Source organism: Vipera ursinii, assembly GCF_947247035.1.
Source record: "Vipera ursinii genome assembly, chromosome: 1".
NCBI classification, from domain to species: domain Eukaryota; kingdom Metazoa; phylum Chordata; class Lepidosauria; order Squamata; family Viperidae; genus Vipera; species Vipera ursinii.
In genome coordinates, this window is record NC_139512.1 from 29,440,858 (window position 1) to 29,461,601 (window position 20,744).

At 38.0% G+C, this 20,744-nt stretch overlaps 1 protein-coding gene and 1 pseudogene across 3 annotated transcripts; one reads left to right on the forward strand and one right to left on the reverse strand.

Annotated features, from left to right (window-relative positions):
* Positions 1-1,290: 1,290 nt before the first annotated feature.
* On the reverse strand, positions 1,291-6,423 carry LOC310634580 (annotated as a pseudogene). The gene is made up of 3 exons (XR_014494478.1): positions 6,318-6,423; positions 2,567-2,670; positions 1,291-2,221 (listed from the first exon to the last, which is right to left on the reverse strand). The product of XR_014494478.1 is annotated as an uncharacterized misc_RNA (transcript).
* On the forward strand, positions 1,889-19,617 carry ZBTB1 (zinc finger and BTB domain containing 1). 2 transcript variants are annotated; one of them, XM_083351067.1, is made up of 3 exons: positions 1,889-2,043; positions 5,721-5,863; positions 9,699-19,617. In XM_083351067.1, exon 3 carries the CDS (start codon positions 9,718-9,720, stop codon positions 11,845-11,847), a length of 2,130 nt encoding a protein of 709 aa, XP_083207193.1. In that variant the 5' UTR covers positions 1,889-2,043; positions 5,721-5,863; positions 9,699-9,717; the 3' UTR covers positions 11,848-19,617. The 2 variants fall into 2 exon arrangements, with proteins under 2 accessions (XP_083207193.1, XP_083207194.1); XM_083351068.1 differs by lacking the exon at positions 5,721-5,863.
* Positions 19,618-20,744: the final 1,127 nt, after the last annotated feature.

Genomic DNA, 20,744 nt, shown 5'->3' on the forward strand with positions numbered 1-20,744 from the left:
TTTGACATTATGTCCAATTTGCTTTTTTTCCTCCCTTTTTTTGTTGTGTTCCAATACACACAAAGGGAATAAACCTGTGTGTAGCAAAACATGTGTTCCTGCAATACTTTTCTATAAGAAATACTTGATTTTCTGGAAAAATTTCTGGAGTGCCAACAATTTCAGCCATGACTGTATATGCATGTCAACAAATCTATACATTTAAAATCATGCAATATAGGTAAAAAGGAGATATGTAAGTTTTTTCCCCTTACTCAGAATGTTAGCATTTTAGGTAATAGAAACTCAATGCAGTGAGACTGAAGGCAAAGCTTGAAAATGCATCCATTTAACAACTGCAACACAAAATGCTGGATTATATCAGCCTATGACTTCATCGAGCAAACCTCTTATGTTATTACTTGGTCTATCTCAGTTCAAGCTGATGGGACAACGCATACATATACATACACACACACACACACACACACACACACACACACATATATATATATGTATATATATCTCCTGTTCAATCATGTCCGATGTTTGGAGACTGCCTGAACCAAGTCCGCAAAAAATTTTTGGCAAGCTTTTGCCATTGCTTCCTTCTAGGGCTGAGAGAAAGTTACAGGACCAAGATTATCCAGCTGACTTCATGCCCAAAGCAGGACTAGAACTCGCAAATCTCTTGGGTTCTAGTCTGATGCCTTAATTGTACATTCACCCAACTCTCCTGTTTGTTTCAAACCTGCACTGGGCAACATTAATAGCAAAATATCACACTCTATTACTGAGACCCACTTTCAAAGAGTTCTATGCCTAAAATTGGGTCAAATATTTTTTGCATATAGATTATATCAGACCAGTTTTGTTCACATAGTGATTGTAGGGATAAAATCAGATGAAATTATTATGTATGCTGGCTTGGTTTATATGGAAAGTAGAACATTATATGCAATAATTATTTGTGTTATTCATCCTTTTAAAGGTTCCCATTAGTTACTATTCTTACAGGGGATCGAGAGAAAAACCTAAAAGCAACATCTTTGAGTGCCAGACTATACATTTATTAAAGAAAGAGAAAGAATGGGAGAGGCTCCTGAGCATTTTCAGTCTGAGAGAGATAAATTCTGGATCGATATGCCTAGTTCACATACTCTAAAACAGGGGTCTTCAAACTTGGCCCTTTTATGACTTGTGGACTTCAACTCCCAGAATTCCTCAGCCAGCTTTGCTGGCTGAGGAATTCTGGGAGTTAAGTCCACAAGTCATAAAAGGGCCAAGTTTGAAGACCCCTGCTCTAAAATGTAAAGTTTGACTTATACTGTTAAACTTCGTTAAGCGTGATTAATACTGCATCATTCTATGTGAGTCCAAGCAATTGAGATGTATTAAGCGAGTCATACAGTTCAACGACTCGTTCAAGGTGCAGACCCAGCGATATTTTCGTATCACTCAAAAACACGGTTTTTAGTAAACGGCGGAATTAGTTAAAAATACCGTGGGAAACGTCACTTTGCTCAAACTAAATATGAGTAATAGCTTTTCCTGGGAAAGACGCAAGCGACGAAGCATCTTGCTCCCCCAATCCTGACCGCTGGTCCAGGCGAAGAAGCATCACCCTAGGCCCGGCGTCAAAAGCCACGCTGTCCTTCCGTCTCGGCGGCACGAACGCCTGGAGACAACGGGATGGCAGCGGGCCGCTTCCCGCCGATACGCCGAGGGCCGGCCGGTTGCCTCGTGGTCCCTAGGAAAGGGCAGAGAAAAGAGCGGCGGGCCGCGTTCCTGCCTGTGCATTGGCCACGACCGCACCAGCCGCAGCGAGCAGGGCCAGGCGCCGCTAGCTGGCCGCCAGCCGGGGGGAGGGGTCCGGCTCAGTGCGGTCGCGGCAAAGCCCTGAGTTTCTCCTGCAGTGAGAGAGCAGCGGCAGCAGGCGCGGCCGGGGGCGGAAGTCCTTTGTTGCTGCAGCAGAGGAGGCGGCGGCCGCGCCGGCAGAAGAGCCGAGGCCTTTCTCCTGTGCTGCAGCGGCCCTCCGAGACCTCCCCGGCGCTTCGGCTGCAGGTAAGAGGTGGGCGCGAGGCTCTCCAGCGCAAGGAACGGGCTAGGCCCGGGAGGTGATTTCCGTTGCGCGGCAACGGGAGTCGAGAGCTGGGCGCTGCGACGGCTCCAGGCCTCGGGAGGCTGAGCGGAGGACTGGCGGGAAGGCTTCCGGGCGATAGCGGAGCAGCGTGGCCGATTGCTGGAAAGGAAAATAAATAAATAAATAAATAGCTGAGGATATGCCTCTGCTTTCGCCCGCCTTTGGGGAAAGCAAGGCGCCGGAGAATTTCCCGTTCTCGGCCCTCTCTTGCGCGCCGAGCACCGGAGGGAAAGGCGGCGCCAGTCCGCCCGCTCGCCCGGCCTAGTGGTGGGGCTTTCCAGCGGAAGCCACTCCTAGCTGCGATTCAGGGCTGCTGGTGCTTCTCCTCCCCCGATTATTGCACCATGTGGCTGGCGCCTCGTACAGCCGGCGGCTTTCTTGCCGGCGAAGAGCAGAAAAGGGCAAAGTCAGGCGGACGTTTTCCTTCCAGCGCCGAGCGCTGACCCAAAGTTGTGGCCTCGGATCGGGAAGAGCAGTAAAAGCCTTGCGGCACGCGGAAGCGTTGCTTTCGCCAGCTGCTTGCAATGCTGCCGTTTGTAAAACGCTCACTGGTCAGGATCCCCACCAGTTAATGCAGGGGTCTTCAAACTTGGCCCTTTTATGACTTGTGGACTTCAACTCCCAGAATTCCTCAGCCAGCAAAGCTGGCTGAGGAATTCTGGGAGTTGAAGTCCACAAGTCATAAAAGGGCCAAGTTTGAAGACCCCTGAGTTAATGCACTTCTTTGATGTTCAGAGATAAATAGATAAATCAGCAAGAATCGGAAGAAGGCTGCCTGGCACGCCAATCTCTCACGGTACCTCAAACCGATATTTAAGAATAATGTGAAACATTTATGGGCATCGTAGATGATCAGCAGGTTAAACTTTTATGTTCTTCGTATTCGGTACTTTTGCTCTACTCAAGATATATTTTGAAGCTGCTTTAGTTTTTTTTAGCGGTCTTTGAATTCAAATGATATCTTGGTATCATTTCCTAGAGAATATCCCCCATCTCAATTGTTGGATCTTCAGTACTGGGCGTTTTTTCTAGAGATGAAACTTAGAAACATTTCAGTCATTTCAGTCTTCAAAAACTGAGTAGATAAGACTGCCCTCCCTATGTATATACATCACTCCTATACAGAGTTCAAATGTAGAGGAATGTGATATCCTTGAACCAAGTATGCAACAGCTAAGCTCTGAAAGGGAGGAGGCAGTGAAAAATCTCAAGGCTGATGGCCTTGTTATTAGAATGGGGAGAGAGAAAAAGTCAGGCTTCCAAAAATGTGATATTACATCCTGCAAGAATAAAGTAGTATTTCAGTTCTCTAGTTTTGTTTCCTGATCTGGCTTATCTTAAAAAGCTGACAAATGTATATTTTAAAATGTATATCCCTTACTTTGCACATTATTTGAATTTTTATGAAAATCTAAACATTCATTTCAGATAGAAAGTACTTGGTTATATGATAATCATAAAATATGACTAGGAAGGAACCTTAATTCAGTAGCAGGTTATATGGGTTACATCTAGAAAACCCTAGATTCAATTTCTGATAATTCTAACTGAAAGTTAACGCAGGTATAGTGAAAAGTCATGATTGTGCAAGGACAGATATCCTTGGTTTACCTACACGCTAACCCACAGTTGGCTTGGTTAGTAAATAAATGACAATTAGTTGAACTCACATACTAAATTATAATTCATGATAAACATTATGATCCACCTTTATCAAATGACTGGCAGCTACTGTGAAGCAATCTCATTGGTTTTTTATAAGTGACATTCTTATAGGTTAGCTTAGAGCCCTCAATCTATACATCCAGTGGTTTTGATGTTTAAATGACCTTTGGATTGAAAAGAATTAGAAAGCTGTGACAATCTGTGTTTGAATTACATTAGTATTAATGTAGTTTTCTGGCACATTGTTTATAGACATTGTATAATCTGCAATCCTTTTTGGATTTGCAAGTGCTGTTTTCTTAGATATAAACATGTTAAACATGTATTTTTAATGGAGAATGTCTTTCTTAAATTCTTGGACTCATTCTTTATCTATCTATATCTCTACTGCCCATCTTGTGGTCCATTAGCCATCAAATCTAATTAGAACAGAGATGAATGTGTCACCCTCTAAGGTTTTTGAAATTCCAATAAGGTGGTATAGCCAATGATGTAGGAAGCTAGGACCTGCAATTTAACATCTGCAGGACCACTCATCTAGACCAGGGGTCCCCAACCCCCAGTCCGTGGACCGGGCCACACAAATAAGTGAACCCCATCTGTGGGTTGCAGGCAGCACATGAAACCACGTCCCCTCCGGTCTGCAGAAAAACCTCTCTCCATGGAATTGGTCCCTGGTGCCCAAAGGTTGGGGGCCTCTGATGTAGGGAACTACAGAATTGTCTATAAAATATTGGGCCATTATGAAATATCCAGAATTGACAATCATGCAGTGTCACATTTCAGAAGATAACAAGCTTTTGAGTGTCCGTTGTTGCTCTTCCACAGCCATTGAGACATGGTGATCAGAGACTATATATCTAGTACAGGGTTGATTTAATATTTTTTAAATTGGGTTTTAACTTTTGTATGGTTGATTTTTAACTCCCTGTAAACCGCCCTGAGTCCTCAGGGAAAGGGCGGTATATAAATGCAATAAAATAAATAAATAAATAAATAAATAAATAAATAAATAGTCAGTTAAAATATACCCTCCATACAGTATCCAAGTGTTCTAAAATAACCATCACTACATCTGTGACCTTCCACTCATATTTCACCAGCTGCTTAACTTAAATAAATTGTCTGTGAAAGTGAATTAATGTTCCAAAAGTTAATTCTGATTTGAATATTGATTGTCATAAGAAAGCTTGTTTAGTAGGTGGAAAAACGGAAAGTAAATCATATATTGATATTTGGAAAATAACCAATAGTATTAAGTCTTGGCTCCTGCCCTTTAATAGTTTAGTGTGCCTTAACATTAAACTAAGACTAGAAGTTTAAGAACTGAAGCAATTAAAAACTTTATATCATTAAAATTCACTGTTTTTTTTAAATATTTCTCTAGACTTAATTTCCCATACAGAGTTAGATCACTTGACTTCTAGTTGGTATATGTAGTTTTGTGTGTTACTCAAGCCCTGGAAATCTTTTCAGTGCCAGAAAGCCATCCAGAGTTACAACAATTAAGTAACTGCAAATATTCTGACCAGATCTCCTTGGTTTTTTTAAAAAATAATTTCTCACATGAATTGTTGGAGAGGAGGATGAAGGAGACGAGGGAAACCATCACAAAACCTCATTGTTGATAAAGAAGTAGCAAAAAGACCACTCATTTCTCTTTGGAATATTTCTCAGAGAGATAATTTATTTTTCTTTGTGACTTTCTAACCACACATAGCATGTCTGTATATGCCTTTGTTCATTTCTCCACTGAATTTTTGGCAAACTAGTCAGTGATGTAATGAGAAGTATATGAACTGAAACAACTGTTGCTGCTACTTAAGCAATTGATGCAGAGGGAAATAGAAAAGATGGGAATCTTTGTGGAAGTCCACTATTTCAGACAGTTTTCTTGTCATTAATTTTAAATTTTGTATATATGCATTAACAGAAGCCTCGGATAAAATATCACAATTCTTCCCCACTCATGCTTTAAAAGGATGTTGACAGACTGGAAGAAGTGCAGAAGCGACCTACAAGGATGATAGCAAAGTTTAGAGAGCAGATCAGATGAGACAGAGCTTCAGGAACAGGGTAGGTTGCTTGCTCAGATTATTTTATTAAGTGATTCATTGAATCATACAGATCTCATTTTGCAAGACAAATTGTCTCTTCCCCTCTGTGCAATTTTAGGGAGATATAAATTTCCTTCTATGAAAATTGTTGTCTTGTGTAAATGTAATGTGTTGTGGGATAGATAAGCAGTTCAAGCTGAATTGCTGCAGTAAATAGCTAAGAGCCAATAAGGACATGATGATGTATCTGTGATTGTAGCCACCATGGTTTATTGCAGCGCAAAAGCAGACACAGAAAGCAAATGGCATTGGAGTTAGGCAGTGGCATTGAAGGTAGGATGTTTGAAACTTTACTCCCACTGTAATATTTTTAAAATCAAAATGCATATTTCTCTTTCCTGCTCTACTTTTAGATGTTGGAGGAAAAAGATAGGAACCATATAACAGCTTAGATTGATTATCTCAGTTCTCGCCTATCTCATTGCCAGTGATTTCTTTAGAATTGTTGTCAAATTTGATCATAGTTTTTTCATATTCATTTTCAAGATTATGAAGCTTGTGGTGCTTCACTTTAACCATGTTCTAGCCCTGATTCTGGACTCACATGATACTCTTAAGTCAGCCTTTTCCCAATGGGATATAGTCTAAATATGTGAAACTCTTTCAAGAATTCATCTGTCTACCTATACAGCCATTGCTGAGAATTTTAGTAGTTGAAATTCTCCCACCTGGGGAACACACAGGTTGGGGAAGGCTGCCCTAAAACTTTAAATGTAGTTATAATAACAGCAGGTGTTTGGGAAGAACACATTACGTTTTCTTTAATTAAGCTATCTGACTTGTGAGAATGTCTTACTGTATCTCAGTGCATTATAAATATCTAACATAGACTGTTAAATACTTTGAATTAATATCATTCTATTTATAAAGTTCCTCCTCAGTCTCATTTTGTAAACCAGTTTTTATCACTGTTAGAAACTGGAGTGTTGTCAATATTTAGTCATGCCTTCTTTTGGCCATATACCTGGCTATTTCGGAGATTTTGAAGGCATTGCATTATGCGGCTAAGGAAATTTAAAGTCAGTAAAGGGTATCCTTAGCAAAGAAGAAATGTTCCAGTTCTCATTCTGAGGGTATCCTTAGATCTGTTTACTACTGTATTTCTCTTTTCATCCACTAATAAAATGAAATTTTCCTCACTTTTTAGGGCAAACTGTAATTAGTATCATATGTATATTGAATGTACTAAACCATAGGTAGACAACTGAGGGCCACATATAGCCTCCTTTTTTGTGGCTTTCCAATACTGTCACCAATTTATAATGGCACATTACGGTATATCTTTAAGCATAATGCGTAAACAGATGTATTAAAACATCAGTAGACTCATATATATCCCTAAACCCTTGAAACCCCAACACTCTAAAAGCAAGACTAAATAAAAAGCAAAATAAAAATGCCAACCCTAAAATATCTTCTCTTCTTGTGACATCATTATAATTCAGCCATGTTCTCTGCAACTGCCAATGCTGACATTAAAAATAATGCAACTCAATTGCAAAAATGGGCTAATACATTACAGTATACTATACCATAACTCTCACTCGTCTCCCTTTCTCTCTACACACACACACACACACACACACACACACACGTCCATACTTGAGTTTTGGAGAGGGGATGAATGCACACAGAAACACACGTTTAGTATGATATGAATTGTCCAACCAAAGCTTACAAATTCTGTTCTAAGGAAAACAAATACTGGAATTTACGTTATCAGGGTAACAACACAAATTATATATAACTGAAGAGAGAAAGGATGGAGAAATCAATTATGGGAAGAGAGGAAAAAGGGTGGGAAAAAAGCTGAGGAGATTGTAAAAACAAACTAAAATGTTTTTCCTGTGCTTAGAGATTGCAAGACCTGATATGCACTGACCCAGATAAAGAATTTATTATTGCCTGTTGCAGCTTCTCCATTGTGAACCCTTAGAAATGTTTTGGCTACAATTCCTATCAATCTCAGTCAGCATGATTTGAATTTCAATCTTAAATATAAATTCAGGTTAGGGAAAGCTAGTTTAGTTAGAACCAGCAGCCCATCAGTGTAAATCTCAAAATTTCAATCTCAAAATTGAGAAATTAAATAACCATTGCAGTGGACTGCTCAGTTGAACATCACTAACTTTGCATTAAGGCAGGGATAGGGAACTTTGGTTCTTTTATGACTTGTGAACCAACTCCCAGAATTCCTGAGTCAGCATGGCTGGTTCAGGAATTCTGGGTATTGGAGTCCACAAGTCATAAAAGAGCCAAGGTTCACCTACCCCTGCTCTAAGGGAAGATTCTAGAAGTTTCTTGCTTATTTTTAAATAATATATTTATAGCAGTTTATAATGCTTATAAACCATTTTGAAAGAACTTTTAAGGATTTAATATCAGAGGTAGCATCTGTCACATATTTAACCTTTGGCAGAGCTGGAATGGGGTTAGTGCTTCTGTCTTTCTGCTCCTTGATCTCTCAGTGGCTTTTGACCATGGAATCCTTTTAGACTAGTTGCAAGATTGAGGGATTATGGGGGGGGGGGGGTAGGTGTCATTGTTTACAGTGGTTCTCTTTCTTTCATGGGCAGTTGTATTTGATGTTGATGGGGTAAATGGTAGGGGAATGAGGAAGAAATTGCTTCTCAAACTTTCCAGTGTATGGTTCCACAGGGTTAAACGTTTCCAACTATGTAAAATTTGCATGAAACTGCTTGAGATTCAGTTTCATTCACATGATACCCATTGACCTTGAGATATATTGTGCAAGTCTTGTAGGATGAAACTGACTCCAACTTAATCTTACTGAGAGAGTATGGGTTTTAAGGCTCCACAGATCTGGGAATTTTCTGTTTTTAATTTGGATGAAATTATACTTTTCCTTTGAAGACTGTTGCTCAATCTGGGATGTTCTTGGACTCTCAGATCCTACTTGAAGAGCAGATGGCAGCTGTGGCCAAGATGTCTTATATATATTAGTGCCCTTTCCATGATCAGGAGCCTTTGGCCTTCTTACTTTTGTAATTAATGTAACATAATTTATTCTGCATATATTTCTTTGGAAATGAAGGTGGCTATATGTTCAATTTAAATTTGAATCAAACTTTGTTAGTATAGATCTGAAGGCTTTCTGGAGAGGCAGAAAAAAAACAGAAAATTGTAGGTAAAGTTGCAGTATCAGTTTCTTCTTATCTCTCTGCTTATTGCCTAATCTTCCTTGGCGGCCCTCCCCCATGCATATGAAAGTGTAGTTGCTAAAGAAAAAAACAACAGAGGAAGGAATACAATTTAAGATATTTGAGACCCTGAGAACACATTTCTCTTCCAGCTTTCTTAATCAGTCTCTCAGAAAATTCTCAAGAAGCAAAATGTGCACCTATGCTTGCTTACTTTTTACATGGTGTCAATATAATGTAAAGTCCCAATAAAGGAGAATATTTGAAGCTTAGGGTTGAAATGAGGGGTCCTTGATGCTCTCAGTTGTTTTCTTGCAGATGTTTCATTACCCAAAGTAGGTAACATCATAATGTGAAGTATAATGTGTAGCTAGGTTCCATATAAACATAGTATGGTTGCAATATTATTTAATTCCTAATAATCTTCCCTTGAATGAGAAGTCAAAGGATTCTTTCACGCCATATTCCTAAAGGTCTTCTAGACTCAGATTCAAAATGGAGGATCCTTTTGTTTGTCATCATCTCTGGCAATGTGGTAAATAGTTAGGTCATATGATGTATGATGGAATCTGATTATGTCTCTTCTCTAAACATAACTAATAGTTGTCCTATTCTCCCTTTTTATTGGCACAGGTTGTGATTCAAGCACAAGATGGCAAGGACTAGCCATAGCAATTATGTCCTTCAACAACTGAACAACCAAAGAGAATGGGGATTTCTCTGTGATTGCTGTATTGCAATTGATGATATCTACTTCCAGGCGCATAAGGCTGTCTTGGCTGCTTGCAGTTCTTATTTTAGGATGTTTTTCATGAGCCAGCAGCAAAGCACAGCACAGTTGAACCTCAGCAACATGAAGATTACAGCTGAGTGCTTTGATCTCATTTTACAGTTTATGTATTTAGGGAAAATCATGACAGCCCCAGCTAATTTTGAGCAATTTAAAGTAGCCATGAACTCCCTACAGCTCTACAATGTGCCAGAATGTTTGGAAGATATACAAGATACAAACTCTACTGGTTTACAGTGCTCTTCTTCTGCTTCCAGCACTCAAAATAGCAAAATGATTTTTGGTGTTCGGATGTATGAAGATACACTGGCTAAAAACAACAGTGAAGCAAACAAGTGGGGTGCAGAGCCACCAAGTTCTACTGTGAGTACTTCCCAGAGCAGAGAGGTTGATGATGAAGCTTTGCAATTAAACAGTTTCTCTGAGCAACCTTTGGAGGGTTGCAAAAGGACAACTGTGTCAAAACTCTCAGGTGCCAAAGACAGAGTATCCAATTCACGGCGCTTTGGAAGAAGTTTTACCTGTGATGGCTGTGGCTTCAGTTTCAGCTGCGAGAGACTGTTAGATGAGCATATCATGTCATGCACTAATAGGCATTCTTATCAGAACCCCAGGTATTTTGGGTCTGAGAAGGACAGCAGTGAAAGGGACTCTACTTCTAAACTCCCAGTTTCCCAATTGGAGAAATATCAAGCAGGTGCAAACCAGTCTGCTGAGAGTTCTTCCTCCACTACATCAAATAAAACAAGTGGAAAAAGTAGGAGCACCTCATCAGAGCCATTAAATGAAGAGCGAAGTAGAGCCACAGAAAGGAAAAGGATTATCGTCAAAATGGAACCAGATGACAACCCTACAGATGACCTGAAGGAGTTTAATATTGTTAAAGTAACAGATGGCAATGATTCCACTGATAATGAAGAACTAGACGATGATGAACCTGTTTATAGATACTACATCGAGGAAGATGTCAGTGAAAATAGAAGTGTTAGAAAGGCTCTTTTAAAACCCCACATGCTTATTGATGAGCAGTCTAGGAAATATATTAGAAGTACCAGAGTCCTTGCAAATAAAGTCAGTGCAAATAAAGTCAACGAGGCAACAGAAAATGCATCTTGTGAACTGTGTGGTCTGACAATCACAGAAGAAGATTTGTCTTCTCATTACTTATCTAAACACATAGAAAATATATGTGCCTGTGGAAAATGTGGCCAAATATTAGTAAAAGGACGGCAGTTACAGGATCACGCACAGACTTGTGGGGAACCACAAGACTTAACCACCAATGGTTTGAGGAACATGGAGGAGAAAATTGACTTGGAAGAGAGTCCTGAGGAACAATCTGAAAACCAAGAAATGATGTACGTAGACATGCTAGATGAGTTTGGAGACAGCCATTTTCAGATGAACACACTCCCCAAAAAACAACTGTACAGAGATTCAGCATGTCCTTTCCGATGTCCTAACTGTGGATTACGTTTTGAAACAGAGAATTTGGTAGTTGAACATATGTCCAGTTGTTTGGAACAAGATGTGTTTAAGAATGCAATTGTGGAAGAGAATGAAAGGGATCATCGTCGCAAGCATTTCTGTAATCTTTGTGGGAAAGGGTTTTATCAGCGTTGTCATTTGCGAGAACATTATACTGTGCATACCAAGGAAAAACAATTTGTTTGTCAGACATGTGGGAAGCAGTTTTTAAGAGAACGTCAACTGCGCCTTCACAATGACATGCACAAAGGCATGGCCAGGTATGTTTGCTCCATTTGTGACCAAGGGAACTTCCGAAAACATGATCATGTTCGGCATATGATATCCCATCTGTCACCTGGAGAGACAATTTGCCAAGTCTGTTTCCAGATTTTTCCAAATAATGAACAACTTGAGCAGCACATGGATGTTCATCTGTACACATGTGGGGTTTGTGGAGCCAAATTTAATCTGAGAAAAGATATGCGATCCCATTATAATGCTAAGCATTTGAAACGAACATGACCACATAATGCTTGTTTAACAAGAATTAGAACAAAAGCAAATGGAACACCAAAGGAAAGCAAACAGTAGTGCATAAAAAATTGATCAGCCGGTTTTTAAATGTCTGTTTTTGTCTTCATTATAGGGTCTTAAACTACAGTACATAGCATAAACAGTACTTAATGTTTCATTATTGCATTTTTATTTTTGTCTCTTTTTTTCTTTGCCAGAGTATTCAAGCCATTATTTTTAAACCCTCAGTTTTAAAAGCATGCTGTATTACCCTAGTCACTAGCTTCTATTAAACAGCTTCTCTGTTCCATCAGCATAGGATGCCTGCTTTTATATTTCTATGTGTGTTTTATTTTTTTCCTTTTTTTTCTTGTGAGCAATTTAAATTACATAGATTTTAAAATATGCAAGGATAGTCTTAACACCAAGAAATAATTGCTGGATACTGTCTACAACAGAATTCACCATATTTAGGTATATAGAAATTTATGGACATACTGAGTTGCAGGGATTTTTTTTTTTGCTTCTGTTACAAGAATATAAGGTTATCAGTGATGTCATGTTACTTGCATTTCATGTACCCAACATAACAAATGCATTTTGTTACTTCTGCAACAGTATCTTGAGATGAAATGAGGAAGACTGGACATGGGTTCCATGCTTCAGAATCATTTTACATATTTGTATTTCCTGTATAAATTTACTCTAAAGATGTGCTACAGCTGAAAATATGTGAAGTTCCTATAAATGTGCCCATAAGATACTTCATAAAATATCTGGAATAGAACCTAAACCAGAGGTAAGCAATATTTTGCCTTCCAGATATTTTAGGGTGGCCCATAAGTGAATTTGAAATCAAAACTAGATATACATCAATTCAGTTTAATGGGTTGTGCAACTTGGAATCATGTTTATCCTTATGTAAATACTTTTTTTTTTAAAAAAAAGTCATGTTTTCTTTTTTTTTTCTTGGCTTCACCTACTCTAGATAGCAATCTATTTTACTCCTGAGACAGGATATCTTTTTAATTGACAAGGAGGTGCTAGATTAATGTGCACTTTCTCCATGAAGCTCATTTTTCTCCTACCCAGCAATCTTTTGAAGCAATAACTTGGAATAGTTATGAGGAAAGACAGTACAAAGAAAACAGATAATAGTCTGAAAAGAAATGGGATGCTTGTGTCAAGTTCTCTTCTATCAGTATAAATTTCAGACAAATGTAATTATTGGGGTTTTCCTTTTTCTTCACTCCTTTCCAATTCTGGAAGATCCAGAAGTTGGTTTGAATCGTTTACTGAAGATAGGCAGGAATAACTGAAACAGTCTGCAGTGCTTGTCAACTTTGAATGATGATTCTGTAAAATTCATGTTAGAGAGAAGTAGATGCTGCTTTGGTTTCTTAGAGAAGCAACTATGCATTTTCCTTTTTCTACAGTGACCACCTTTTTCCCCCCTGTATTCACTTTGAAACTAAGGATGATTGAGTTACTGTTATCATGGGGATAGGGATCCTCCCGCTTCTGAGCTTCACTTTTTAAAGCTAAAATCTCCTAGTTTAGGATAGCTTGTGGTGTTCCAGATGTTGCTGAAGAACAATTCCTAGTCTTCTTGGCCAGTATGCTAATAATAAAAAAATACTGTTGTATTTTTTATTATGTTGTTCAGCATTTGGAGTGCCATGGATTAGCTTAACCTTCCTACTGCTTGCTATTTATAGTTTCTTTAGCATTAATTTGAAAGCAGCAGAATGATTATTTTGTAGGCTAAATTCTGGACTATATTACTGAAGAATAAGCTGTGTGTCTTAAATGAAAAATGAAAACAACTGCCTGAACCAGCATGGACATTAAAAAAATCTTTATAGTGTACCTTATTTTTTTAAGGACAAGAACCATATAATTCCAGACCTCTGACTTTTTCAGGCTGCAAGTATTAACAATCCTCCACTTGTTAGTTAACTGCCCAACTATGTACGGTAATAAGAATAGATTACCAGTGCTTCCTCTCATTTGACTGCTATTCCTTCAACACCAAGGCATCCAGATCCTCCTACTGAGCAGGATGTGGTTTTCTCCACCCAACCCATTTTTATCTTCAGTAAAGACTGTAGAATCCAAGACTACAATAGGCACAATTCCCATTTAGAGTTTGAAGCTAAGACTTTTTGATCATATCACTTTTCCAGGGATAGGCATTTTGGGGGGGGGGGCAATGATGTAAGTACATCATTCTTTGGGAGACATACATAAGGCACATGCATATATGGCTATGTATATAGAGTTGCATAGTAACATGGAAACATTCCCAGATATATACAAAGCCACCGCTACCTGTAGTGTCATGATAATTCAAGGCCACTGCATTGCAAGAGAGAAAAAAATACCTCCATAGGTAGCAATAAAGGTCATGCTCTAAGGGAAACTAGTCTGGATTTTCATCCTTTTTTTTAATCCAATCAAAGAGGAGAAAATCATTCCTGCTCCATCTAAGGCAGGACTGGTGCATTATTCCATGTCCCTTTCATGTAAAAGGGCAGATTAGCAAGCACAAGGAGTTGATAGGTATGTATGGTGTGTGTATGTGAGTGCTGGGACCCTGGGAAGCTTGTCTGCCACACTGCCAATGCCTATTGCAGTCTACCAAAGAAGCCTGTTCCATTGCACTGCCTCCAGTATTTCTGCACATTATTGTTATAACTTGCTCGTTATGCTGCTGTTGCATCAAATGTCAAAAAATGAGCTGAGGTGCCTGATATAGATACTAGTTTAGAAAGAAGCAGGCCTGCAATCAATGTACATAACTTATTTCAGGAATGCACTATGTTGGCTTATATATGCCAAACATTTACACTTTTTGCAATGTACTAAGCAGCTCTTTCATTATTCAAAAATGTTCTAGCTGCTGATTGATTTTGAAGAAAAGCAAGGGTTTGCATCTGGTTACTACCATATTTGGATGAGAGATCAGTAGGAAATCTCCAGGCTGTAGGCTAGATTAGAAAGCTCAAAAATGTCTCAAAAGGAAATGGCAAATCTTTTCTATACTGTTACTAAACAAAACTACATGCTGATTTACATGTAGTCAGTAGATTAATATAGAGTCATGGAAGTCTTCCATTTTATGCAAAATAAAGCATCTGAATTCAGTGTATAGTCTTCCAAATAATTGTGTTAGTTTAGAATTCATGTTTATGCCTACTTCTAAATGACTGGTGATAAAAACTCGATCTTGGATTGTATACTTCATGTGAATCATAAAGATTTCTTTCAGCAATTAATTAATGAGGAAGCTTCCAGAATACTCTACCCAAATGAATACTATAGTATCTTTTTAAAGAAATAACAAAATTCTGAAAGAGTATTATGAAGTCTATACCACTTTTCTTCCTGGGAAAGGACATATTTTAAAGAGTTGTAGACAGGTGCTGTCTTCACATCACCATGTTCCTTAAAGCATCTTTATATCATCAAAGCATTGCAGAGTTAACAGTATATATTAAAGATAAAACATCAAGCCCACTGGTTGATAGATATCCACTGCATTTGCTTCAGCATAGGATACAGAGACACAGACATCATTTCAGATAAATAGCTGTAAATGCTCCAACACTGGAAGTTTTTAAGAAGAGACTGGACAGCCATTTGTCTGAAATGGTATAGGGTTTCCTGCCTGAGCAGGGGGTTGGACTAGATGACCTCCAAGGTCCCTTCCAACTTTACGATTATGATTATGTCTGCCTTAAAAACCTCCAGTGATGGACCACCCACAGCTTCTGAAAACAGGTTGTTCCACTGATTGTTTTCACTGTCAGGAATTTTATCCTTATTTCTGAGTTGGATCTCTCCTTGATTAGTTTCCATCCATTGCTTCTTGTCCTGCTTTAAGATGCTTTGGAGAATAGGTTTACCTGCTCTTCTTTGCTGCAGCCCCTTAGATACTGGAACACTGCTATCATGTCACCCGGGTCCTAAGCGCATGGTCACATATCCCATTCTAGAACCAGGCTATTGCATTTTAAACCAGGTGCATCTTCCAAAACACTACCAGCAGATGAAACAGGCCCCTCCCTCAAAGAAGAATCTACTATCCCTTGAACATATCACCTCCTGAGAGATTGTAACTAACCAGGAAAGAAAGAGATCTAACACAGGCTGCAGATTTTAATATTCCAAGGATCCTATCTGCTTCAACTGGCATAGCCAGATCAAATTCAGCCCTAATAACCAGACAATGTCACAGTCATCTCCATAGAACAGCACAGCTAAATCTAATTCCAGATCCAGGAGACTATCTAACAGTGGTTTAGCATAATCCACAACAGCTGTGGGAGAATTTCCACAACTATCCAGAAGGGATCAAGTCACTCAAAATGGGTTGCTAGGTAGCTGTCTAGCTGCTATATTTCCTTACCTATAGCATTAGAGAATACACTGAAGATGGTATATAAAGTATCATCTATGTTAAACTGAAAAAGTAACCATGCGCTGTTAATAAGCCTCTTAAATGACAAATATCAGTGTAGACTCTGTCTACAGTAATGAGGTGGGAGGGAATTGTCATGCTTATGATAGGTCCCATCACATAGTTTGTAAAATGTATTTAGGTTTGGCAGCAGAATCTAACTGAATAGTGTAAAAACTTAATAGAGGAGTTTGCTAGTGAAATTATGAGAGATGGTAGGTTCTTCTTTGTTAGACAATCATTTGCCTGTTATGCTTTAATTTGGATTCCTACCTGGGCAGGAATTAATCTGAATTAGTCTTGAAAGTTGTGTTTCACATTAAAAATAGTAGCCATAGGGCTTTGGTTGAATCAGTGCCATATCACATTAACATAAAGCAGGATTTCTCCAAAGGGATCAAATATAAGACCACAGATGGAAAAGAATGAAGCTTGACTTGGGGTTGTGGCACCAACAGCCCCATCCAGCAGGAGCTTGGGTGGCCACCACCAGCCCACTTCTTCTGTGACCGCTCACTGCTGCTCATGCGCATCGCCCCCAGCTTCCGTTCTCAGCTGCAGAGGCCTTTCCTGAAGCCAGCAAAATGGAGGCTGGGGGCAATGCAAGCATCAACCCAGGGCTCCGTTTTCAGCTGCTGCCGGTGAAACAGAGGCCAGAGGCGACGTGTGTCAACCCGGGGCTCTGTTCTTGGCTTTTCTGAAGACCTCTGCTGGCAAAATGTAGGTTGGGGGTGGCGCATGTGAATGCTGGTGAGTGGTTGCAGAAGAAGTGGGCTGCCAGCAGCCACACAGGCTCCTGCTGGACGGGGTTGTTGGTACTGCCTCCGTGAGGCAAGGCAGGTGTTGGGACGTGGGAGGCCTGGCTGTGGGGGCCCTGAGGTAAGCGGATATGGGGCTCATGGGGCAACTCCACCCCCTGCCCCACCTCGTGGCGGCACAGCGAACAACTGGATGGAATGGTGGCTGGCCAGCTAGGCAGGCTCTTAACTAGGAATAGGGCTTATTTTGGGGATAGGGCTTATATTAGGAGCACGCATAAAATCAAGCTAGGGCTTATTTTCAAGGAAACACTAGCTTGAAAATGATACTATATGATAGAATACTTATTAAAGTTATGGATACTATTCATAATCAATTGTTCCTTTGTAAAATTTTAAAAAGTGCCATTAACAGTGGAGGTCAAGTTCAAATTAATCTGATGTGATTCTTTAATTACTTTGTTGAGAAAAATAGCATCGAGTTTTGTTTTTTCTTTCTTTTAGGAAGGATAGATTCTTGCCATCTTCCTACTGCTACCACATGGTGTCATCCTTGCTCATAAAAAGCAAAACAATTCTTGTTGAAGTCTTATTTTTTCTAAATTTTACAAGCATTAAAAATTAGTATTTTACATAGTCTTGGTCCCATTAATTAAAGGCTTGAGTGTACTTTACCCAATCATGGCCCAAGCAACAGTCATACTCTGCCTCGGAAATAGTCTGTCTTCCAGGTATTCAAACCTTTTTTCTGTTAATTTAAAAAAAGTGCCTATTAGTTTACAATACAGTGACCTATCACAAGACTTAATTAACAAAGCCCATCACTGGCTTTATTTATCCTTCCACTCTCATGTAGGTGGACGTAAGTTAGCATGACTAGTCTGAGCCACTATATACTTCAAGAAAATAAGTGCTAGATTTTTTTCTTAAGGTTGTTGTTCTTCTTCAATCCAGCACTAGTACCCAGCATCACAGCAGAGACGGCATGGCCAAATCCGTCTTTTTTTCCTCTTCTATATTCTTATTAGCATGCTTATTATTATTTTTTTACTTTGGTAGCTTAAAATTCTAACAAATAGCATTGCCTATGATCAAGTTTATGTATAACCAGTCAGTTACTAAATAACTAACAAAAATGAAATTTTTTTCAAAATGATATTCAGTAAGAAAATAGTAATTTTCCTATCATTATTTGTGACATAAAATGTATCACAATAATAGTGCAATCCCAAATAAAGACAACACAAAAGAAAATTTTGCTATCATTATTTGTGGCAGAAAATAATTACATAAAGAGTGAACACAAAATAATCATTAAGTATATTAATAATTTATCACAATGATAGTGCAATCCCAAATAAAGACAATACGAAAGAAAATTGTCCAAATAATGAACAGATTACTGAAAGGGAAAACTCCACAGAATGTATCACGAAAAAAAATCTAAATACCTGTTTGTTTAATGAAGCTGGTATTATAGTTGTTATCAAATTATAATAAATTGAAACTACATAAACTTTGCTGTATATTCTATATATTCTGCATATATATCAGTATTCATCTAACCTACAATAATACAATTCTCAGTATGGGATTCTCTGATTGCTGGAGATTTCATGCCTTTGAACTGTCTAACATCTGATATTCAGAGATAAATAATTACATTGGCATTCTGCATATCATAAACAGCATGCAAGCATGTTCTGAAAAACCTTGGTTATTCTAAATCATGTCTGCTAAAAATATCCCATATGCGCTAAAACATATGCACTAAAAACATCCCATATGAGATGTAAAAATGCTATTCTAATTTTAATACCAAAGCTAATACTGAAATCCTACATAAACCTATTTAAAGTAAGTTTAAATAAACATAATGGGATTTACTGCCAGATAAGTTTGTAAATCCCATCAATTGTTTAGAACTCTCACAAGCAGAAGTTATTTTATCAGATCAGTATGAAAATGTAATAATAGCTTTGCAAAAATGAAACAAAGTCTAGCAATTTTAAGGTAAATACACACATACAAGGAAGTTCTGTTAGCATAACAGACAAAAAGTTGAAGCAAATTCAAGAATGATCAATATATAAAAATATATACTTAAATTCTCTGGCCTGTGACTATAATAAAAATTACTACTACTCAAATTCATGCAATTTCCTCCACAAGGTGAATTTAAAATGATATACTAACTATGGGAAATAATTAGTGAGATCATTTTATTACTTTTTCCCCAAAAGAGTTAAACTATAATTTTGCCTTGTTCTGATTATTTCAAATACTTGTAAAGTGATTTTATTTATTAGGGATTGTGAACCACCTTTTATGAAAATTTAAATTAAAAAGAATAAATAAATTAAAATAATTACATCATTTAATGGGGAACACCCTTTTCCTATGTTCTGATACCTTAAACATATGGCTTTAGAAAAGTATATGAAGTAAGAGACTATTTGTAACAAAATAATACACTTTCAATTGAAATAACATGAATTAACTATGGTCTTAAAAATGTATGTGAATGCTTTCTTCTATGTGATGGAAAGAAACTGTTGTTGAAAAAATAAACAATTTTAAAGAATCTGCTTAAAGATTTTATTTCTCTCCCTTTTCAGAGACAATGACATTTTAATGCTTAATTTTTGTACACATTTTAATACACATTTCCAGCACATACTAGGCAGAACTAATTTCTTTTCTGGTTTCTTGCACTGCAATCAAAAAAGGTAAAATTCTTTTCCTCTCTAGCTCTTTGTTCAACTATAGGATTTGACATTAAGTTGAATTTATAAACATGGAAATTACAAATATAAAACACAGTTCATATAGATGCTTTTTAAATTTTCTCTTCAGTCTTTCACTTCTCTTTATTACTCATTTCCTTTGCAATTTCATTTTGTCATTATGCCTTTCATTGTCCATTCTAAACATAAATAAGAGAAGGAAGCAATACGGTATAGGTTTGCCACCTTGAAGTTACTTATAAGGTAATAAAGGATGGATAAAAATCTAATAAATAAAGATGCAATAGTGTTTAGTTTTATTTCTGGTGATTGTTTGGAAACACAACCATATAATTTTCTTGGCAACAGTAATGGAAATAGTTTGCCATTAATTTCTTTTAGGATGGTTTTTTCACTTCCCAATTTAGCCTACTGCTTGGTATACCTTGTAGTCTTCTATCAAAGCACCAACTAGGTCTAATCCTACTTTGACTGAATCCTAGTGTCTAGGTCCTGCCATCAGCTGAGACATATTCCAAATTCCAAACCTATTAGCTTAAACTTCTCTGTTCCAATTTCCTACTTTAGCATACTTGACCTCCAAATTAATTTCCCGAGGTAATGTGCCATCAAGTCTATATTCCAAGAATATGTAAATCAAGACAAATACTGGGAAAATAATTGTGGAAATAAAAATTAATTTGGACAAATGAGAACTGCAATTAAAAGTTGCACTATGGAATATTCTTGTTTAGAACTACTTCATTGCGTCCTCCATCTTCTTCTAAGTACTGTACTAATTTTATCTATAAATGATCAATGAACATTACAGTATGTTGTCACTGGATATTAGATTCTTACTGGTTGTGTTGGGAGACAACCTTCTTTACAATTTCTTTTCTGAAGTTTTGTTTTTCTTTTGCAAAGCTTAAGGTTCTTTTGCCATTTATTTACATAAGA

What these genes read in the sequence shown, in the direction of transcription:
- ZBTB1 (XM_083351067.1), top strand. Translation starts at nt 9,718, where the DNA reads ATGGCAAGGACTAGCCATAGCAATTATGTCCTTCAACAACTGAACAAC.